The sequence below is a fragment of the Tyto alba genome, unplaced genomic scaffold, assembly GCF_018691265.1.
Source record: "Tyto alba isolate M040663 unplaced genomic scaffold, T.alba_DEE_v4.0 Super-Scaffold_45, whole genome shotgun sequence".
Classification (NCBI taxonomy): domain Eukaryota; kingdom Metazoa; phylum Chordata; class Aves; order Strigiformes; family Tytonidae; genus Tyto; species Tyto alba.
The window spans coordinates 10120053-10138685 of NW_024881321.1; the positions used below are offsets into that span (position 1 = coordinate 10120053).

Consider the following 18633-nt stretch of genomic DNA (forward strand, 5'->3'; position numbering starts at 1 on the left):
AGACATTTTACAGACTATCATTAAATGAGTGCATACGGATGTCTGAGCTATACATAATTGTTTGTATTGTCAAATAATAGTAGCAATCAGATTTTCTCAGAATATCCTTAGAGAGCATAAACAGAAGAGGAAATGTTTTGGTCTGACATCTTTCCGACAAAATTTGCTTGCCTTCTCAGAACTTGGCTGGTATATCTAGATTTTCAAAGTGAAGTAGCATTTACTTCAACCTTACACAAAGCACTTACGATCTTTGCTAAGTTAGTCAAGATACATTTTTTTTTTTAATAAGTATAAAAATGACTGATTGTTCTGATTTATTGGGGTAGACGGGGTAGAATGTCAAAGATTTTGAGATTAATTCAATATTCCTTTTAAAAATTACATGTGGTGTTGAAGACCTCTTTGCCAAAGTGGAATACCTATTTCTCCAAGAGCAAGATTTGGTTAACAAGAAAGCAATAAATATGTGATGACCATATAGAGGTTTTTTTTTTTCCAGGTTTTGTTCATTGATTGTGTATGTCCCAAATACTGAACATCAAACATCTTAGGATCTTCTAACTGGGGACATGCTATCATGCAGGAGGATATCATGGAATATCTTCACTTCTCATACTGTTTCAGATTCTACTATGCTTATGAGGCATGTTTACTGGTAGTCTTTTTGTTTTTGTTCTTTCATCACCCTATATTCACAAAGTATTTTCATTTGTTAGTACCTAGTTGGAAGTGTTATTTCTGACTTCTTACTGGAAATCTTGAGAGATTATTTCATGTAGGTTCATTTCAGTAGATATGAAATATTTTGCTGAAAAGGTTTGTGTAATTATGTCATATTATCTTGTTTCCTTTTTTAATTTGTTCATTAAGTTGATCTGTTTTCTGATGGCCTGGGCATTTTCATTCTTTCCCTACATTATATTTGCTTATATAGGACTTTCACTGTGGGTCAAATGGCATATAGGAGAAAGTGATAACAGTGATATTTAACTATTGCAGTAGTCTTTGTTCCTTTCCTGACAGAGCTCTCTCAGTGTATGTTTTCACTCTAGGACAGTGATGATGAACCTTCTTGAGTGCTAGGGCTGAAAGTAAAATTTTGCAAGATACTGGATGAAGACTGGGTAGGGCATTTTGTTTTGCTTGCTTTCCTTCTTGGCCCATTCCAGTCTTGCTTATTTTTGCTTTGCATGTAATGGGCCTTCTTTTGATGTATGACACCCGTTGGGTTATGTCGGCAATCCTCACTGCTGGACATTGTGAGGTCCAGCCATTGGAAATTACATCATAAGTCATAGAGTTTTCAGCATCACTGTCCAGGGAGAGGGGAGAAGTTGAGTCCCCAGTGAAAGAGTTGAGACTCCCACAAGTTCCAGGCCAGTTGAAGGAGGGAGGTACTCAAGAAAGGTTGATCTCTTGACCTGGAAAAGGACTTCATGTCAAGAAGGAAGGGAAGAACTGTGGACATGAGTAAATTAGCGTGTGGGGGTGTTATTATGTAATGCTTTGCTTTTCTTACACATGGAAAAGTTTGGGTTGTTTCTTTTTTTTTTTTTTTTTACTTTGTTCCTAATTTTTTGACTAATTATATGTAGATATAAAAATTTGTTGAAAATTTTATTTTAGAGATTAAGAATCATAGAATTTTTTAGGTTGGAAAATACCGTTAAGGTCGTTGGGTCCAGCTGTTAACCTAGCACCACCAAGTCTGCCACTAAACTAAGCACCACATCTACATGTCTTTTAAATACCTCCAGGGGTGTCAACCACTTCCCTGGGCAGCCTGTTCCAATGCTTGACAACCATTTCAGTGAAGAAATATGACTTTCTTAAATTTATGTGACTCCGCACCACCTGTGAGCAGTTTTGTTTGGGGCGGGTTGTTTGTTTGTTTGGTTGTTTTTTTTTTTAATTAGGAGTTGGGATATATTTGTTTGTTCAAAAATTTTCTGTATGTTTACTTAAATCCCTATTGCCATGTTTTACTTTCTGAATTTTTTTTGGTGCAGTTGTTCATTCACAAGTAAAATCACGTAGACCTTTGTTTACTGGATACACACATGTGTGTTTGACTTCAGGGATTTTTCTGCCAAATTTTGTCATGTGTGTGTGTGTTCATACTTGATTCTGTTTCACCTAAAATGTCACCAAAACTCACAGGTTCCCTGTTTAGGTTTTGATAATGGTCTCATGCCCTAACAGCAAAGCATTAGATAATTTCTCATAGTGTCACTCAGTGTTTCTTTCTGAAATTTTTGTTGGCAGACTTTTCTGGTTAGATACTAGACTAAATCCAGTAATACAGCAAATATTTATTTCCTCCATATGGAAGTTTATGGTTCTGCTTACAAGTGTACTTAGTGCAAAGAAACTGAATAACAATTTTTTTCCCAAGTCTAAACAAGTATTCTTTTTCACTATATGGTTAAGACTATATCTGTATTACCAACATAAACTAGACCTTTCCAGAGGTCTTCAATGAACTTGATGTTCTAAAAAACTGGATGCATACTTTATTCAAAAATCAATTAAAAAAAATGTTGGGGAGAGGGAAGGGCTGACAGCTGTATGTGGGAGGAGGAATGGAGATGGACCCTTAATTTGCTGCTCTTTTCTGAAAACTAGTGCAATTAGTCCTTATAGTAACATTACTCTTTATGGCACATAACTCCTTATAGTGGTTACGGTTACTGATTCCCTGTTGTTAAATATGTCTTTTGTTGAAAAGATTTCCACTTTGAATTTGTGGCTTTCTTTTTGCTGAATTAAGAAAACTTGATGTGTCATTTTCTTGCATGTTACTTACACTGAAGTGAGATCTGCTATATATCTACTTTTCTTTTAGAAATTATTGAAAATAAACATTTAAATATGTATAGTTTGATACTGATACTATTCAGTGTGAAGAAGCTTTTACTAAAGGAAAAGATATGGTGTGAATTGCTTAAATATGTATTTTTAAGGAGCTTTAATTATTTCAAATAATTCATCACTTTTTTCTGTATTGAGAACATAGTGACAACTTGCAGGAGAGTATGTTTGTTTCAAGCACAAACCTCACAAGCAGAGTTGCATATTATTTTAATATGTGCCATAGGGAATGGCTGCAAGTATAAATAACCTGTGCAATACCCTTAAAGAGAACAGATAAGCTAGCACAATGTCTGTGGGATAATCATGTCCCAGGCTTACATTATCCTAGTTTTATGGAAATGTAATTGGAATGTAGTCTATTTAGAAAAACAAATGAATGGTTTGTTTTCGGAGTTGAAAAGCAATGACGTACAAATAAAGTCTGATCCAAGTTAAGTGCTGTGTTACTTTTAGTCGTCTCAGATGTAAGTATGTAATTCTTTTCCTTGTCCATCCATCCATTTTTAAATTTCTTGATTTTCTTCAGGGGAGTCTACAAATTTTCTGTCATTTGGTATCTAATGTTTGTTGCTTCCCTCAAAACTCAGGATGTATATTGTCTTAACAGAATCATTTAAAAATTAGCTCTGAGAGACGAAAGCAGCTCCTCCTTCCTAATCCTGACCATCCTTTTGAACATGCATTAGTTAAAGATTGCAACTGTACGTCTGAGCAAGAAGAAGGAAAGAATGATGAAAAAGGTGCATGGGAAGAGAAAGGAAACCAGTTTAAGCAATATCAAGACATTACATTGGTACAGCTCTCAATGGCATTGCAGCCAATATGTCAGAATTAGGTCGTAGATTTGAGGGTGTCACATAGTTGATTCCTTTGTTTAGTTACAACAGATTTAATTGTAGTGTGCTGATACACTTCAGAAGATCCAGTCAGGAGTTAAGTAACGATAATAATGGTCTTATTGTTAACAACCCTAAATGGTATAATAAGTGGTTAATTTAAAAAGTTGTCATACTGCTACGTTATAATTTTTTTTAAAGTAACATTTTTTATATCTTTATAATTAGTTATATGTAGTTCTATTCATCAGTGATACATTACTGCAATGTCTTAATATGTGTGAGCATACTAAAAGTATATTTTTCTAAATATGTAATGGTACCCTGACTTCTTTAAAGATATGTTAATAGGGCTAAGAGTTTATATAAATATCTGACAGCAGCGAGGGGTCAGCTCTATGTAGGTCTAGCAGTACAACCTTGAATCCCACTTGTCCTCATCACTCATAATTTAACTCAGAAATTTGTATGGCCATAAGCGCAGGCTAGTATAGATATGTTGTGTACTGTGAAAAAAAAAAATGTGAGCATCTGCAGGCTCAAAAAGATTACTCTGTGAGATTACTTCGTGAGAGGAACAGATATTTTAAGTAACAAGTATAACTTGCAAAGAAAATTGATCAAGAATAAATATGCTGAATTAATCTGTAATAGACACTTCAAAAATGCTCTTGTCATGATGTCAATGCTTGGTTAAGATCCTTGAAAAACCTACATTAGTGGTAATTTCTCATTTGCTTTGGATTTTCACACCTCATTAGAGCATAATTTCAAAAATTACTATCAAAAGCTGCTCTAAGGTCTTAAAACTTGTGCTTATTAAATGACAGAAACCTTTTTTTCACAAAATCCTGTTTCCATTCTCAGTTGTTATGAAGTTCTAAGAATCCATTTTAAGTATTAAAGAAGTTAGATGAATTAGAAGTTTAAGGGAATACTGTAGACACTTTAGGCAATCATTTTTTTTTCCTTACAAATAAGTTATGCAATATATTGCAATTTAAATATTTAAGTTTAGCTTTTTCTAAGAAACTTGTTAAGTTTTCAGTATGGCCATACTGTGATTGAGTTTTCTGTTTGGTTTCTTTTTTTGATACATCTGGAAAATCTTACAGTCTGTTTTCAAGTGATAAAAGCACAGGTAAGTAGAAACTGCAAAAATCAAGGACTAAAGTACTCAAGGAGATCAACACTGGATAATTAAGCAAAAGAAGAATGTTTTAAGAAAGGAGTTTAACCAGCAAAGAAGAGATCACTTGGTGTGTTAACAGCAGGAGACAGCTGTTACCGGCATAGTGGGCAATGAAAAGAGGCATTAAATCGGGCCCAGGAAATGGCAGTTGAAATGCACATGAAAGAAAAGTTCATTTTATAAGGAAGCCAACACTCTTTCTTTGTACTGAGTCCAGCAAGTTTTTCATACATTGAGCATGTGGATGAAGCTAAAACTACAGCTGAAACTGGAACAGTGGTTTGACAGTACTGAAATGGAAGATGTCCTTTGCTCTCTTTGCCTTCTGTCTCTTTGTCCCGTGGTTCCTGGCCATGGTTCCTCCCGCGCTGCTCCTGCAGACCTCCTTGCCTAGGCTCTGGTGCTCATCCCTTAATAGCCCAGAGAGAGCTATAATTGAACAGCCACAGCAGGAGGGCCCAGCGAATAGATCAGAATTTTCTGTTCATAAGCAGGAATAGACAGAGGTAGCTAGTTTGTAGGCAGCAAACTGTTGGAGCTACTCAGCTGTGACTTGCAACTGCATGCTAAATGTACGTGAGCATAACATTCAGCAAACCTTTTGTGTCATGCACAGCTTCTGTCCTGCACTTTACTGTCATCCACCTAGTAATAATTCTCAGAAGTTATATAGTAAGCATTTACTTCAAGGGCTGTATTTAAAAAAAAAAAAAAAGTTTCTAAACAGTTCTTTTGAATGTGCTGAAAGAAGTCTTGCAGTTGAAATTCAGTGAGAAAGCTTTTAATTAAATACAAATTTCCTCTATTGTTAATTTTAAGAGTAAATTGGATGCTAAAGTATTTTAAATGATAGGTTTATAACTTTATTGTGCAGCTATGAAATCCATTGTATTATTTTATGTAAAAGCATGCTGATAATTACTTGTCTGGACTGAAGTTACTTGCTGATTCACCAAGCTCAGCTGGTGAATTATGGTGGTGGTACAAGCTCTTCATAATGTATGGATCCAAAATGAAAGCACTGAGTGTGGATATATATTCCCATTTTACACCTGTTTAGTTCTTGCTTGTCTTCTGGAAAATAAATATCAAAAGTAACAGCAGATTTTTATGGCAAAATTTTTAACAGAAGCTTAAATTTACAGTGACGTGTGTCCCTGTTTGCCATCTTTTTTTTTTAAATACCTAAAGAATGCTGACATCTTCCACCCTCTCTCTCGTGTCACTCTAACCTGTTACTGCAATAATTCCTTTGTGCATTTTATTGTTTTCATAGTAAACCCTTCCTTGCTTTTTCATATTGATCTGCTGGTTTTTGCAGTTGTGCTTAGTGGTATCATTTAATAAGAGGTACATAGCCCTAGGTAGGCATTGTGCAAGTAATTGAAAACTCAGTCCTGGATCCTGGAATATTAGACAAATAATGAATAATAAGCTGAAAGATGGAGATAATAAAATGTGTAAGTTTTTGAGGTAGTGTACTAAATGAAACATCTACTGGTAACAGAAGGAGAATGAAAATGCTCTGAGAGATTTGTGGCCACCTTTGCTTTATAAAATGTAATCTTGATCTTACATGGATAAGGAAGTAGGAAATGGAGTAATTCACAATGTGTCACAAGCAACTGATAACTTGAAAGCAAGCAGCAAGAAAAATAGAGCTGGTGGCAAAATGCGTGATCTAATTGACTGCAGTGTTATATTGGAAGAAATGTAGACAGCTGAAGTTTTTAGGATGAAGAATAGAAAAAAAAAGGAAGTGAACATTAGAGATACTAAGTTTTGCCTACAGAGGTTGGATGGTGTTCCAGAAGAGGGATGGCGAGATTTTGAAGTCAGTTGAAATAAAGATGAAACCAGAAAAAAATCCTTAAGGTGGAAATAAAATATAATGGCAATAGAAAAAGGATGAAAGATCAGCAGTGGTGGATTGAGAGTCAGTGATCAAGAAATGGTGGAAGAAAAGGCATGCAGTTACTTGCAAAACAAGAAACAATGTTTAATATAGGTATGGCTTGGCAAATTGTTATATTGGAGAACATTAGATCCAATTACAATCAAATGGGAAAAATGTAAGACTCAAGAAACAAAGGGCAATGCGTCATCTGACGTGAAGGTGTCAGACTTCGACAAGACAAGCAGTAACTGATTGGGGAGCCACTGCATAGAGAAGAATGAGGGAACAGTTGAAAGGTGTTCTGTCACTCATTTGTTGTTATCATTTGCTGCATTTCTCGCTTTCATTTCATTCAGAGCCTTAAGAAAATGAATGTGATTTCACATTTCATTCTTGCCTATTGTAATAAAAATACTTTAATTGGAACACATTTCATCTGAAGCTTTTAATTCTGTGTGTAAAGATGACTACACCAAAATGTCAATGTGTAAAACAAATTCTAGTTTTAATTTGATTTTACTGAATTCAGAGGATCAAAAGCATTAACTTTGAGATTTGATGAAGATTTGCACTTCTAGAAACTTATTCTGATATCCTCAGAAAGAGTTTGGCTATTAGTAGGTGAGATGTGATGCACTGAACTATTTAATTTCTGTTCTTTTCGAGCAGAGACTACCAAGAAAAGATTCACATTTAATTTGCTACAGTCTCTTGAAAACACTAGCATGCATTGCTAAATTTTCAGTCATGCATATATGCCATTTAGTTTTCCAGTTTTGGAGAAATCCAGATGTCACGCACGTGGAAGTTCACCAATTAATTCTTGAAGAGTGAACTATTTTATGTTAGATTGAAGCTTTGGCAAAGAATTTTGAGAAAACTTGCAATTGTGTCCTTCCTTACTCTTTTGGCATATTATATGTGACTATTTTCAGTTATTCACATTTCTTGGAGTGTACTGAAAGAGCTAAAGGTTTAAATATACCATTTTAGGCATCTAGCTTACCTTTTGATGTTTTGATGCTTGTGCAGCTTTCATTGTCAGTGATTGGAAATTACTTTGTATACTAAGTTGAGGGTTTGCACTATGGCTAATGGTATTGCAAACTGTGTGGATTTTTTGGTTAGACATCTGCTTTTCTATTTATTTTTCTTTCGGATAATCAGTGTCTCTGAACCTTTTTAGTACTGCAAGCAGTAAAAGAGTTACACTGGGAAAAGTAAGTTTTATGGCAGAATTCCATGCTTCTCAGCTTTTGGCTACAGTGAAACTAAAAGTTATAAATCAATTTTGCTGTATTCAGTCAGGTTGAAAATCTGTTTTCTTCTACAGTTGTTGCAGACTCTCTACTGTTCTGGAAACAGCTATGACCATAGACATGCACTGTAAATAGGAGACCTTACCATGAGGATTGTGGTTGTCTGTAACCGTTATTTTAAAAATGCATGTTTATTGATATTCAAGCTGATTCAGAAAGAGATGTTTCACGAGTAAGATCTGACTTTTTGCAACAAAGAAAGTTAGGCTGTAGGTTTTCCTTTTTGTCTCTTAGAGTGAAATACTTTACTGCTGTGACTTGTTTACTCTTTGTTACATGCTGCTGCACTTTAAGACTCTTCCTGGGTGTTGGAACTGCTGACAAGCTTTTAATGAATTATTCAGTGTTCTTGGTTTGTGTTCGTGTATGTTGCTACGTTTGAATGAAAGGTTATTAAGAGTTATATACTCAGTACTTTTTCCAAAACCTGGATTTCTTACAGCATATTCTCTCTAGACCTGGTGTCTGCTGCAGTGTAGTGTTAGGATATTAAAGAAATTAAATAATAATTGTTTCTCTGAGACACCATTTGACAATCATACTCATGTTCAGAAACTTTTTTTTCCAACCTGTAGTTTTTACTTATATATTTCTCTTTGTTATCAACTCTAATGCTCTTAAAATTCATCTCTGTCTTTAATGTGTACCACCTTCAAGTATTCCATCAGGTGAATGTTTTTTCTTTCAGTATTTCTTGACCAAAGTAAATATGTAGCATTTTATTCTTCCTTTGTAAATCATTCTCCAATCTCTTGATTATTTTTGTCGGTTTTTTGGTTTTTTTTTTTTTTTTTTTTTTTTTTTTTTTTTTTTTTCTCTGAAATAATGTAATTTGTCAATATCTTTCTGGTATTGAGATGCCTAGGAGTGAATGCAAATATGTAATTACCTCTCTTCTCATTATTCAGAGGTTATATATATTATTGTTGCACATAGCAAATTCACATCTAAATTGCTGTCCACTATAATTGTAGGCTTTTTTTCATTATTATCGTATCACAGAATTTTATTTACTGTTTCAGATCTGTGTTTCTAGCAGGAATATTACCAGATACTCTTCCCTGCATTTCCATTTCCTAATTCTTTTATTTCATTCCACGCACATTTCTAAACTTCCAAAAGATGGTATTTCTCTTGCTCTGGCAGGTTATCGAGGTTATCTTGTTTCTTGAGTTTGTTGCCTGTATGACTCTTGGAAAATAATTTTCCTTTAATATATATGGGGGTTTTCTGCAAATATTTAATAACTTCTGCTGCTGCCCCGGGGATTGAATTTTGAGATTGTCCATCTTGGTTTTGTTAGCTTCGCTAGGTTTGAAAAACCCACTCCCATTATCTCACTGTATTAAGCAGTCATCAGCACAAAAGCAGCAGTTGCTATGTGTGCATGCATTCATACATGTATATGTGTGTGTGTGTTGTATGTATGTATGTATGCTTATACCTACTCATGTATAATACATTTTCTTACACTTCCATTTAAAACAATGCTATTTACCTGCAGGAGGAGGAGGAAGAAACATATGAACAAACTCTAGAGTTCCGCAGAGGAGGTGATGGTCAGCCAAGACGGTCCACACGACCTACTCAACAATTTTATCAACCTCCAAGAGCTAGAAACTGATTAATAAGAAATAAAAGGTAAATATATGATATTGGCATTTTATTTATGGGTTTAGATTTCAGGAAAATTGTATCTGAATTGTTCTATACGTCAATGTTCTTCGGTCTTTGTAAAGTTTGTGAGAGAACTTTCTATAGCTTTGCCAGTAGCTGGTTGTATAAGAACCCTCAGTGTTAGGTTGCTGATAATTAATATTTTGAACAAATAAATTATTGTAATCACCATTTTACAAGCAAATAGACAACTTAATTCCTAGAAGAACCTTGTTTCTTGTTTAAAAAAAAAAGTACATGTATGACCTGCTTTGTTTAATAGCGGTGATCTGTTTATAAGGACCATGCACAGAGCAGTGATTGCTACACCTATGGAGGACCGATATTAAATCAGTGTCTTACCATATGGTTGTATCCTTTTAGTTTAGAAACTACTTGTTGCCATCACCTACCTGGAAGATACATTTGGCATATTACTTCTACATTTTGTTAGGAATATTGGTATATTCATGATAGAAGTTGAGTATCTCTGTTTCTCTGGATTCTGTGGCTGTAGGAAGCAACTTAATACACCTGTGGGAAGAGGGAAGGCAATAAAAACACTTTGGCAAATAGCTTTTTAGCTCTGTGTAAGGACTCATGTCATCTGAGCAAGCTTTTACCTGGTACTTTTTCACCTGAGAGCAGCAGCGAGTTGCTCTCATTCACATATATTGGACCAGCTTCTCCTCTGAAATAAGTGGCTGCAGTCCCTGCTGAACCTAGAACTGTCTGTCTCTGTCCCAGGTCCCATATTCTCCTTTTTATGAGACATTTACGTGAATAAAAATTCTTTCTGTTGTTTTGCTTGGAGAATTTGCAACACTAAAATCTAAAATCATGAGCTCACCATTGAATAGTGAGGTACAAGACCTAAGAATATTTACCATACTCTGAATGTTGACGAAATACTTGCACCTATGCTTTATTAATTAGGTAGAAATTAAGGTAGTATATATCATCCTCAAAAAATACACCTGATACGTACGTTCAGAAATCTAGAAAGGCCAACGAGATAGAACAGTTATAATTCTTTTACTAAACAAATCAAGTATGCTGACTGCTTACATTTTACATGTGTATCTTCTAAATCCTTTATTTTCAACTTTGATTAAAAGTCTACCCTCAGTAATGAAAGTTTTGTAAAATCATGTGCTATTCGGTGTATATCTGCAATATGTCTTTGTCTTGAATCTGATTTTTTTTTTTTTTTTCCCCTACTAGTCAGTTTGTTTTTACAGAGCTCTTTGTAGTTCCTTTTCTTGCTCCAGGCCTCCATGCCTCCAAGTTGCCTTAACAGGTGCTGCTTATCTCTGCAGCTTTTGATACTCCTGACATGCAGTAATGTATGATTTTACTTTTTTTTGATCATATGCTAAAATACCCTTTTTCGTTTGGGGGAGTACTGGCAATATAAGAGCAAAATTTATTCCAGACTCTTGCCAAGGTGATAATTATTCTATTTTTGCCCATATAATTTGATTTTTTATTTTAAGGAAGTGTATCAATCACTATCAATAAACATGCCATGGGATAATTTATGCAGAAATAATTCTGGCATATGCCTGAGCTGAGTTCTAAACTAGCTCAGTTAGTTCAAAGGAGTGTCGATGTTCTCAGTGTAGACAGCAGTCAAAATCGGGGGGGGGGGGGGGGGGGGGTTGGTTGTATCTTTCATATTTTTAGTATTTCTCCAATTTTACAGTATAAATCTGGAAAACTGTGTATGGCTTTGGTCAGCTGGGAGAGAGGGGAAGACACATCCAGAAAGAGTAATAGTAACTCTTGTATCTCAAGATGAGCGAATGAATTGTTGGGAAGTGCGGAACAACCTTTCTAAGGTACAGGTGGTTGTTCCTTGCAGGTGTTCTTATACCTTGCTTTAAAGATTCTAGCAGGATCAGGATTTAAATGGACAGCAGACTTGGTATCAAAACCTACCTACCATAAAAACAAACAGTTACAGCCCTTCCCCTGACCTGTTCAAATACTATTGTTTTCTGACAGACATCTGTAAATAAAGGAGTTATATTCAAGTGGTAAATAGAGTCAGTTAAATAAAAGTAGAAGCATTTGTCAGCAAGTAGCAATGAACTCTTCTCATCCAGGAAAAAAAAAATCAAGATACATTTTGGAAAATGTGTCATGAAGCTGGATACAGTTTTTCAGCAACTACTTATTTTGCTTTAGAAATCACATCTTTTATTGACAATGCTTCCAGATATATCCTTATTTTTCTTCTTCATAATTTAAAGTTTTCTTCCTCAGTTGATGAAATTAGGTATTTCCTGTGTCCTCTTTTGGCCCAGGACTATTTACTTCAACATCTGCTTGAATTAGATAGATAGTGCCAATCTGTCATCCAAAACTTAAGTTGCTAACCCAGTGCAATATACAATCAATGGCAGCTTAAACCTGGTAAATTTCGGATACTTTTGGAAGTCCAACTCTATTGGAATATTATGCACTTTCTCTCCTATGATAGAAGTAGCAAATACTATGGGAGTTTTACATACCTTAACTAGTCATCACCGTAAATGCAATTCATTATTAGAAAATAAAACTTTGTAATAGGAAGATCCATTCCCTCTGTATCAAAAGATGCAACGCAGTCTTCTTTGGCTGCCGTAACTGAGTTGTCTTGAACTTTAATTAAGTGGAAACTATCTCTAAATGGCTAAAATGTAGTCAGTTAGAACATTTGTGTATTTTATATTAAAATAATGTGCTAAATCTGGCTATTTTAAGTAGCTGGTTTATTGAATTTAGGTTTGTATTTGGAAAATTTCCAGTATTAAGCTCAACTACATTTCAACATAAACTAATGCAACAGCTATTGGAAGTTAACTCCAAAAAGAAGTCGTCAAGATATCAAATTGGTCTGAGATTCTTGAAACACTGGGATCACTCTGGTAGAAAAACAAGAGAGGCAGGAGATACACCTTCTGTATAGAGGTTGGGTGGTGCTACTTAAGTATAGTTAGCTCCTATATTAGTTCCAGTCAAAATAATCCTTTATTTTGTCTAGAATTCATGATACGGATTTTTTTCCCTCTGCCTCTATGTTCTAGTAAATAATTGGAAAACTGAACATCTGGTTCCTTTCTCTTCAAGAATGTGGCATTTGTGGTCATCTCTGAATGTTGCCGAAAGTGGAAATTCTTCCTCAGTTTAAGACCACTATTACCAATATTTTTGAGGATGAAAATATTGTAGTGCTGTATCCAGAAGCTTTTTCTGTGTAGCACAGGCAAGATTTAGCCTGCTAGATTTGTTTTCTGAAGCTAGTGTAGAGTCCAGTGTAGCTGCTCTCTTTTGCCTTGTTTGATAGGTAAAGTGATGTGAGAAGGTGTTTACTGTGAGACTGTGGTGGACATATTTATCAGGTATGGCTTGTATCTCCTCATAGCACATCTCATGCTACTGTGTATCTTAGATTGCATTTTGAAATGCATTACACTTACCTAATGAGGCTGAAGACAGTGAAATTAGAGAGAAACCAGTAATGAAAATCTATTAGGCTTTTCCAAAAATAAGTGGTGAATGTAATCAGTTCTTCTCTGATTTTAAATGTAGGCAGAAAATCAAGCATAATCCTTTCATAAATTGCTTTCATCTTACCCAGACTTGTACAACAGTATAACTTTAAAGTCTTGACATATAAAAGTTCAGGAATATTGAACGTCAGTTCCTAGAAGTGGGTTTCTATATGGCTTTTCCTCATTTTTATTCCTCGGACCTTTTGAGAGCGTGGCATATTTTCTTATTTTCTTATAACCTATTAGATGAAGACATGATTTATCAGGGGAAGTTTTAAGGGATCCAGTGATAAATAATTTTACCCCAACTTTCCTCTGAAGGATGCTTTACTTCTTCACCAGATCACTGATTAATGACACCTTTACTTCCTGAGAAAGGAGTACTTCAGTATTATGTAAAGTAACTTGATTTTTTTTCCTGAAAAGAGATGAAGAGCCCTTGATAATTATATTATAAATTGGTATATTCTGTAGAATTTTAATATTACCGTATTTAATATTTGAAATGCTAAGGTGCCTTGTTTTCAAAAGCAACTTTGACAATTCTGGAAGTAAAGTTTGCTGGCCATATTTGTATTGAGTATTATAGGGTTGTATCAAAGATGAAACATTAGATCCATACAGTAGACATACCACCTCCGACCCAAAAGCTTTTATATATATCATGTTACATCACTTGACAGGGAGGACTTACAAGCACCAGTACAACAATGCAGAAATATACTGTTATAGTGCTTCCTGGATTAATTTTCAGCACAGTCATTTAGGTGTGGAAGTTGCCCTTGGGAATCTGGAATTACTATTGACAGATATCAGCTCATAATCTATGTCCACGGTGTAATAGAGTCTTAATTGTGAAAAGGCTTAAGTTTTTAAAATCCTAGTCGTTTTTTAGAAGTGGAATTTGATTCCATTGGTGTGCCTGGAGAAGAGAAGGCTCCAGAGGGACGTTATTGCAGCCTTAAAAAGGGCTTATGAGAAAGATGGGGACAGACTTTTTAGCAGGGCTTGCAGTGATAGGACAAGAAGTAATGGTTTTACACTAAATGAGAGTAGAATCAGACTAGGTATAAGGTATAAATTTTTTACAATGAGGGTGGTGAAACACTGAAACAGGTTACCCAGAGAGGTGGTAGGTACCCCCTCCTGGAAGCGTTCAAGGTCAGGTTGGATGGGGACCTAAGTATCCTGATCCAGTTGAAGATGTCCCTGCTTGTTGCAGGGGGATTGGACCAGATTACCTTTTAAAGGTCCCTTCCAACCCAACCCATTCTATGATTCTAATCTTGTGAAAAGCTTCTTGCCACGCTGTTCTACTCTTTGGGTATTAAGAACAATTCCTGCAGACCTGCAAGGAGTCCTGACCTGGTGTTTATTATGACGAGCGATAAAGTAGTCACGTTAAGGTGAAGTAACAGAAGTATGGGGTAGTCAGTACCTCACTGGTTGCAGTTGACCTAGACATGATCAGTTATTAATATGCAGCAGTGTGAGGTAGAGAACACTAACTCAGAATTTTATCAGAGCACTACACTGAGAGCCCTCGAACCCACTCTAGGGTATGACTCAAATACTAGCTTTAACAGGTCTGTAAAATATGATATTCCTCCTAGAGAATCAAGATATAAGAATTAGAATCCAAGAATAACAAAAATACATCCTGAGCTTGCACTCCTATATAGAATGTCATGATAGTATAAAAAAGAAGAGGAACAAGCAATCAGAAATGAATGTTTTGAAGGGTCATAGCTTTTGGAAGAGCTTGAAAGAACCTAAGAATGTGAACCTCTTAAGTGCTTGGTCATTATCTGTTTCTTTGGTCATCCTTTGCTCCATGACAGAATTAATCTACACCTTGTCACACTTGCTATAAAATCTGTATTGAAGTCCTTACCAATGGAGAAACTGCATCTTTGTGAGAACTCATTGCCAGAAAGCATTCTTTCTGTGTATTATACCAGTCATATTTATTGAAGTGCAACCTTCTAACCTATTCTTTTAAAGACTTAGATCTCTGTAAGTAATGAAAAGCAGATATCCACTCTTTTGGAGGAAGAAAATGAAATAACAGTAAAGCGTATGTTACACAGAGTGGAGACGTTTTGTGCTTATTTTTTTTTTTTTTTTTTTTGTTCAGAAACCTTCTTGAGTGTGGGGAAATTCACTGGCAGCTTCAACTTACTGAAGACTTCTAGAAATTCTGGCATTTTCCAAGCAGCAGGATGGAACAAAGAAAAAGCTCATGTGAGCTGAAGGAATTTGGACCTGACACTACAAGAGACTTTTTTAAAGTTCTTAGTTATATGAAGCTGAATAATTTTTACATATGAAAGAGGCAAATTGTCATTGCTGCCATCAATAAAACGACAGTGCACTATTCTATTCTTTGCCTTGTATTCTTTTTACTGAGCCTCCATTGTTAACATATTACTAATGTACCATGATTTTTATTCATTTTGAATTGATTTTGGTTCTAATATTGTTTCTAGTAAAGTAAAACTTATATTTTCTCAAAAGCAGACACTATTGGGCTTTTAATTTAGGTTTTAGGCTAGCATTAGTGAAACATGTTAAAAATTTTCAGCTAATCATTGTACAGTGAAATTCTGAATAGGTTTTTACTGTGTTTTCTGTTTTTTTTTTGTTGTTGTTGTTTTCTTTTTTTGTTGTTGTTGTTTTTTTTTTTTTTTTCCCAAAGTTGCTGAAGGCCAAATTATGAATTTGCCTACTACGTTTCTCGTGATCTGTGACTAAAAGGTCAAAGGGGAGGAAAAAAACACATTGTTTTCAATAGTCATTTTCTAAATAATTTTAGGTAAATATTTTCTTTTTAGGAATATTTATATTACACATATAGAAACATTTCTAGAAGGTACAGGAAAGTAGTTTAAATAAAAAACACTGAAAGATGCATATGAGTATTTTAAACGTAAATATGTGTATACATGCATACATGTGCCACCTGTTGATAGTAGTTTCTAACTTGTAGCTTTAAACTCTGCTTTTACTGCTTCATATTATTAGAATTTTTTCAGTTATCATTGATGCTTGAAAGAATATTTTGTCAAACTACTTTTCATTCTAAGCTGTATCTGATTCTTACGTGATTTTGACAGTTTCTTTAGCTGAGAAGCACTCAAGATCTATGTACCATGCAAATCCTTTCTGAGCTTTATTCTGATGATTTAAATAAGATTGAAATAGCACATATGTTTTGAGGTGGTTCTTTAAAGACAGACTTTTACCTGAGAGATATATTGATGGTATGAGTTTGACAATTAATTCTACTGGATTTCTCTCTGAGTGTTCATACAAAACTGGACAGAACCTGGTTTATTTGGATGAAAAGAAGTTTTATATTGATGATGTAATTGAATGTATTTGCAGTACATAATGTGAATTACTGTCTGAATACAGTCAGATCTTACCAATCACATAAATATTTGCAGAATAATAAGGAACCAAATGTTTTGCTGACTTAATGGATCTTAAGCAGCTTCTTGAAAATTCTAATGCAACTCACTAATAATTCTAAAGAAATTCAGAAGCTTAAAATACGAGCTGTACAATGTTGAAGTTCTTCACTATCAACTGACACACAACAAATTCTAAGAAGTTTGTTCAATTTAAGTTAGAAACTACTTTCCAAATACTATGAATCATCCTGGTCAGTTCTGCTAAATTGTACCAGCAAATAAATAAATTGTAGATCTAATACATGGGATGTTGGATGCTTTACTTCCAGAATTATTACTAAGACCACTCATAGCAGCTATTCAGCTTCATAAAGTGATGCAGCCATAATATTGTTTTAAGAAGCAGATTTGATTTTTCCTTAGAAATAGACTCTGCATTAAATGAGCCCTGCAGTCAGTGTACCAAAGCAATTTCTGAAATTAAAATAACTTCTATGTTCTTTTGAGCTTTTGTTCTTGCTGTGAACTAAATCATAAAATTCAGAAAAGCAGTCTAACTTAGTGAACTGTAAAAAATAAAGCCTACTTATGACAATTTGAAGACTATAGAAATACAATGCAGCATTCCTCTGTAGTGGTTGTGGCATTCTGAAATTACCACATGTATGTACAGCTGTCTGTAGGCTAAAGAAATGTATTTGAGATTGTTGGGTTTGTTTCTAAAACAGTAAAGGCGGTGTCCTGGTCTTTTCACTGGTGTTGAGGAACTGGAAAGCCAGAGTAAGCAAGCAGCTGGAGAGTCTCCTTGGAAAGAGATGTTGTCTTTGTGTGTTTTATGATTGTTTTCTCTTTTGGTTTCAACTGAAATAACTTCTGAAAGCTCTGCCTGTTTAGGATATGAAGAACCAGTGATTGAGTAGATGAAAAGTGTTTGCATTAACCTGTTCTGATATATTCATGCTTATTGATCCCTATATCTGGAAACAATACGATGGTAAACTAGGTATGTATATAAAACATTTTCTTGAGTTACATAACCCATTAAAACCAGAAATATAATAACTTACTAGTCATATTGTAGTGAAGTTTACATACAGAAGAACAACAGTAATTTATTTAGCTTTTATGTTCAGAAAAAGTCATCACGGCTAGGTAGGTCTTCAAAATGATACAAAAGTTAACATAATTTGTCAAAAGCAACAGCAAAAGCAAGCTACTGAACTTTGTGAGGAGACATCCGTGTAGTTAAATAAAAAAGGCTGATAAGGAGGACTGGATTCTGATCATCCATGCTATTTATTTACTGGCTTGATTTCAGACTATTTTGGAGTGTTCTTGACTAGCTGTTACTAAGACAAACCTGTCACAAAGAAACTTTACCCTTTGTAAGCTGGACATGAGCCAATCTGTGCCTCTTGACCTGTATGTCCCTGCTCTGTGGCCCTCCTTTACTAGGGTTATAGATACAGCTTATGAGAATTTCTGTCTTAAATTTAGGAATTCAATTCTAATGAGATGTTTTCTTTGCCATGTGTTTGTATATAGCATTTTTTACCTAAAGGATATTTTAAATAGTTAGAATTTTTGATTTAAATTATTCTAAAAGTTGTGTGCCAAGTTGGTGGTAATATTGGATTTTTTTTTCTCCTTTATATTGTTGAGATATAAAAATATTTTGAAACAAAGAGTGGAAATGTTCTGGTTTTATCTTACATGTTTTTAGAGTTCTATAACAAAATCTGATTGAAGTTGTCATGTTTTCATTTAAAATTCTTCCTTGCACTAACATCTTCTGATAGATACTAATATATATTTTATATATATACTTAATATAGCTTCTCCTTTTGTCACTAACAGGTACTTTCCTATTAAGTTTTTGGCAAAAACTGTACAAAGCATTT

At 34.6% G+C, this 18633-nt stretch overlaps 1 protein-coding gene across 2 annotated transcripts in view; it reads left to right on the forward strand.

Annotated features, from left to right (window-relative positions):
- Positions 1-17031, forward strand: part of TDRD3 (tudor domain containing 3) — a 114019-nt gene extending 96988 nt beyond the window's left edge. For both annotated transcript variants that reach the window (XM_032993915.2, XM_032993914.2), the window contains 2 exons: positions 9626-9762; positions 15454-17031. In XM_032993915.2, the coding sequence (XP_032849806.2) occupies positions 9626-9745 (120 nt within the window). In that variant the 3' untranslated portion in view covers positions 9746-9762; positions 15454-17031. The remainder of the gene's footprint in view (positions 1-9625; positions 9763-15453) is intronic.
- The last annotated feature ends 1602 nt before the right edge of the window (positions 17032-18633 follow it).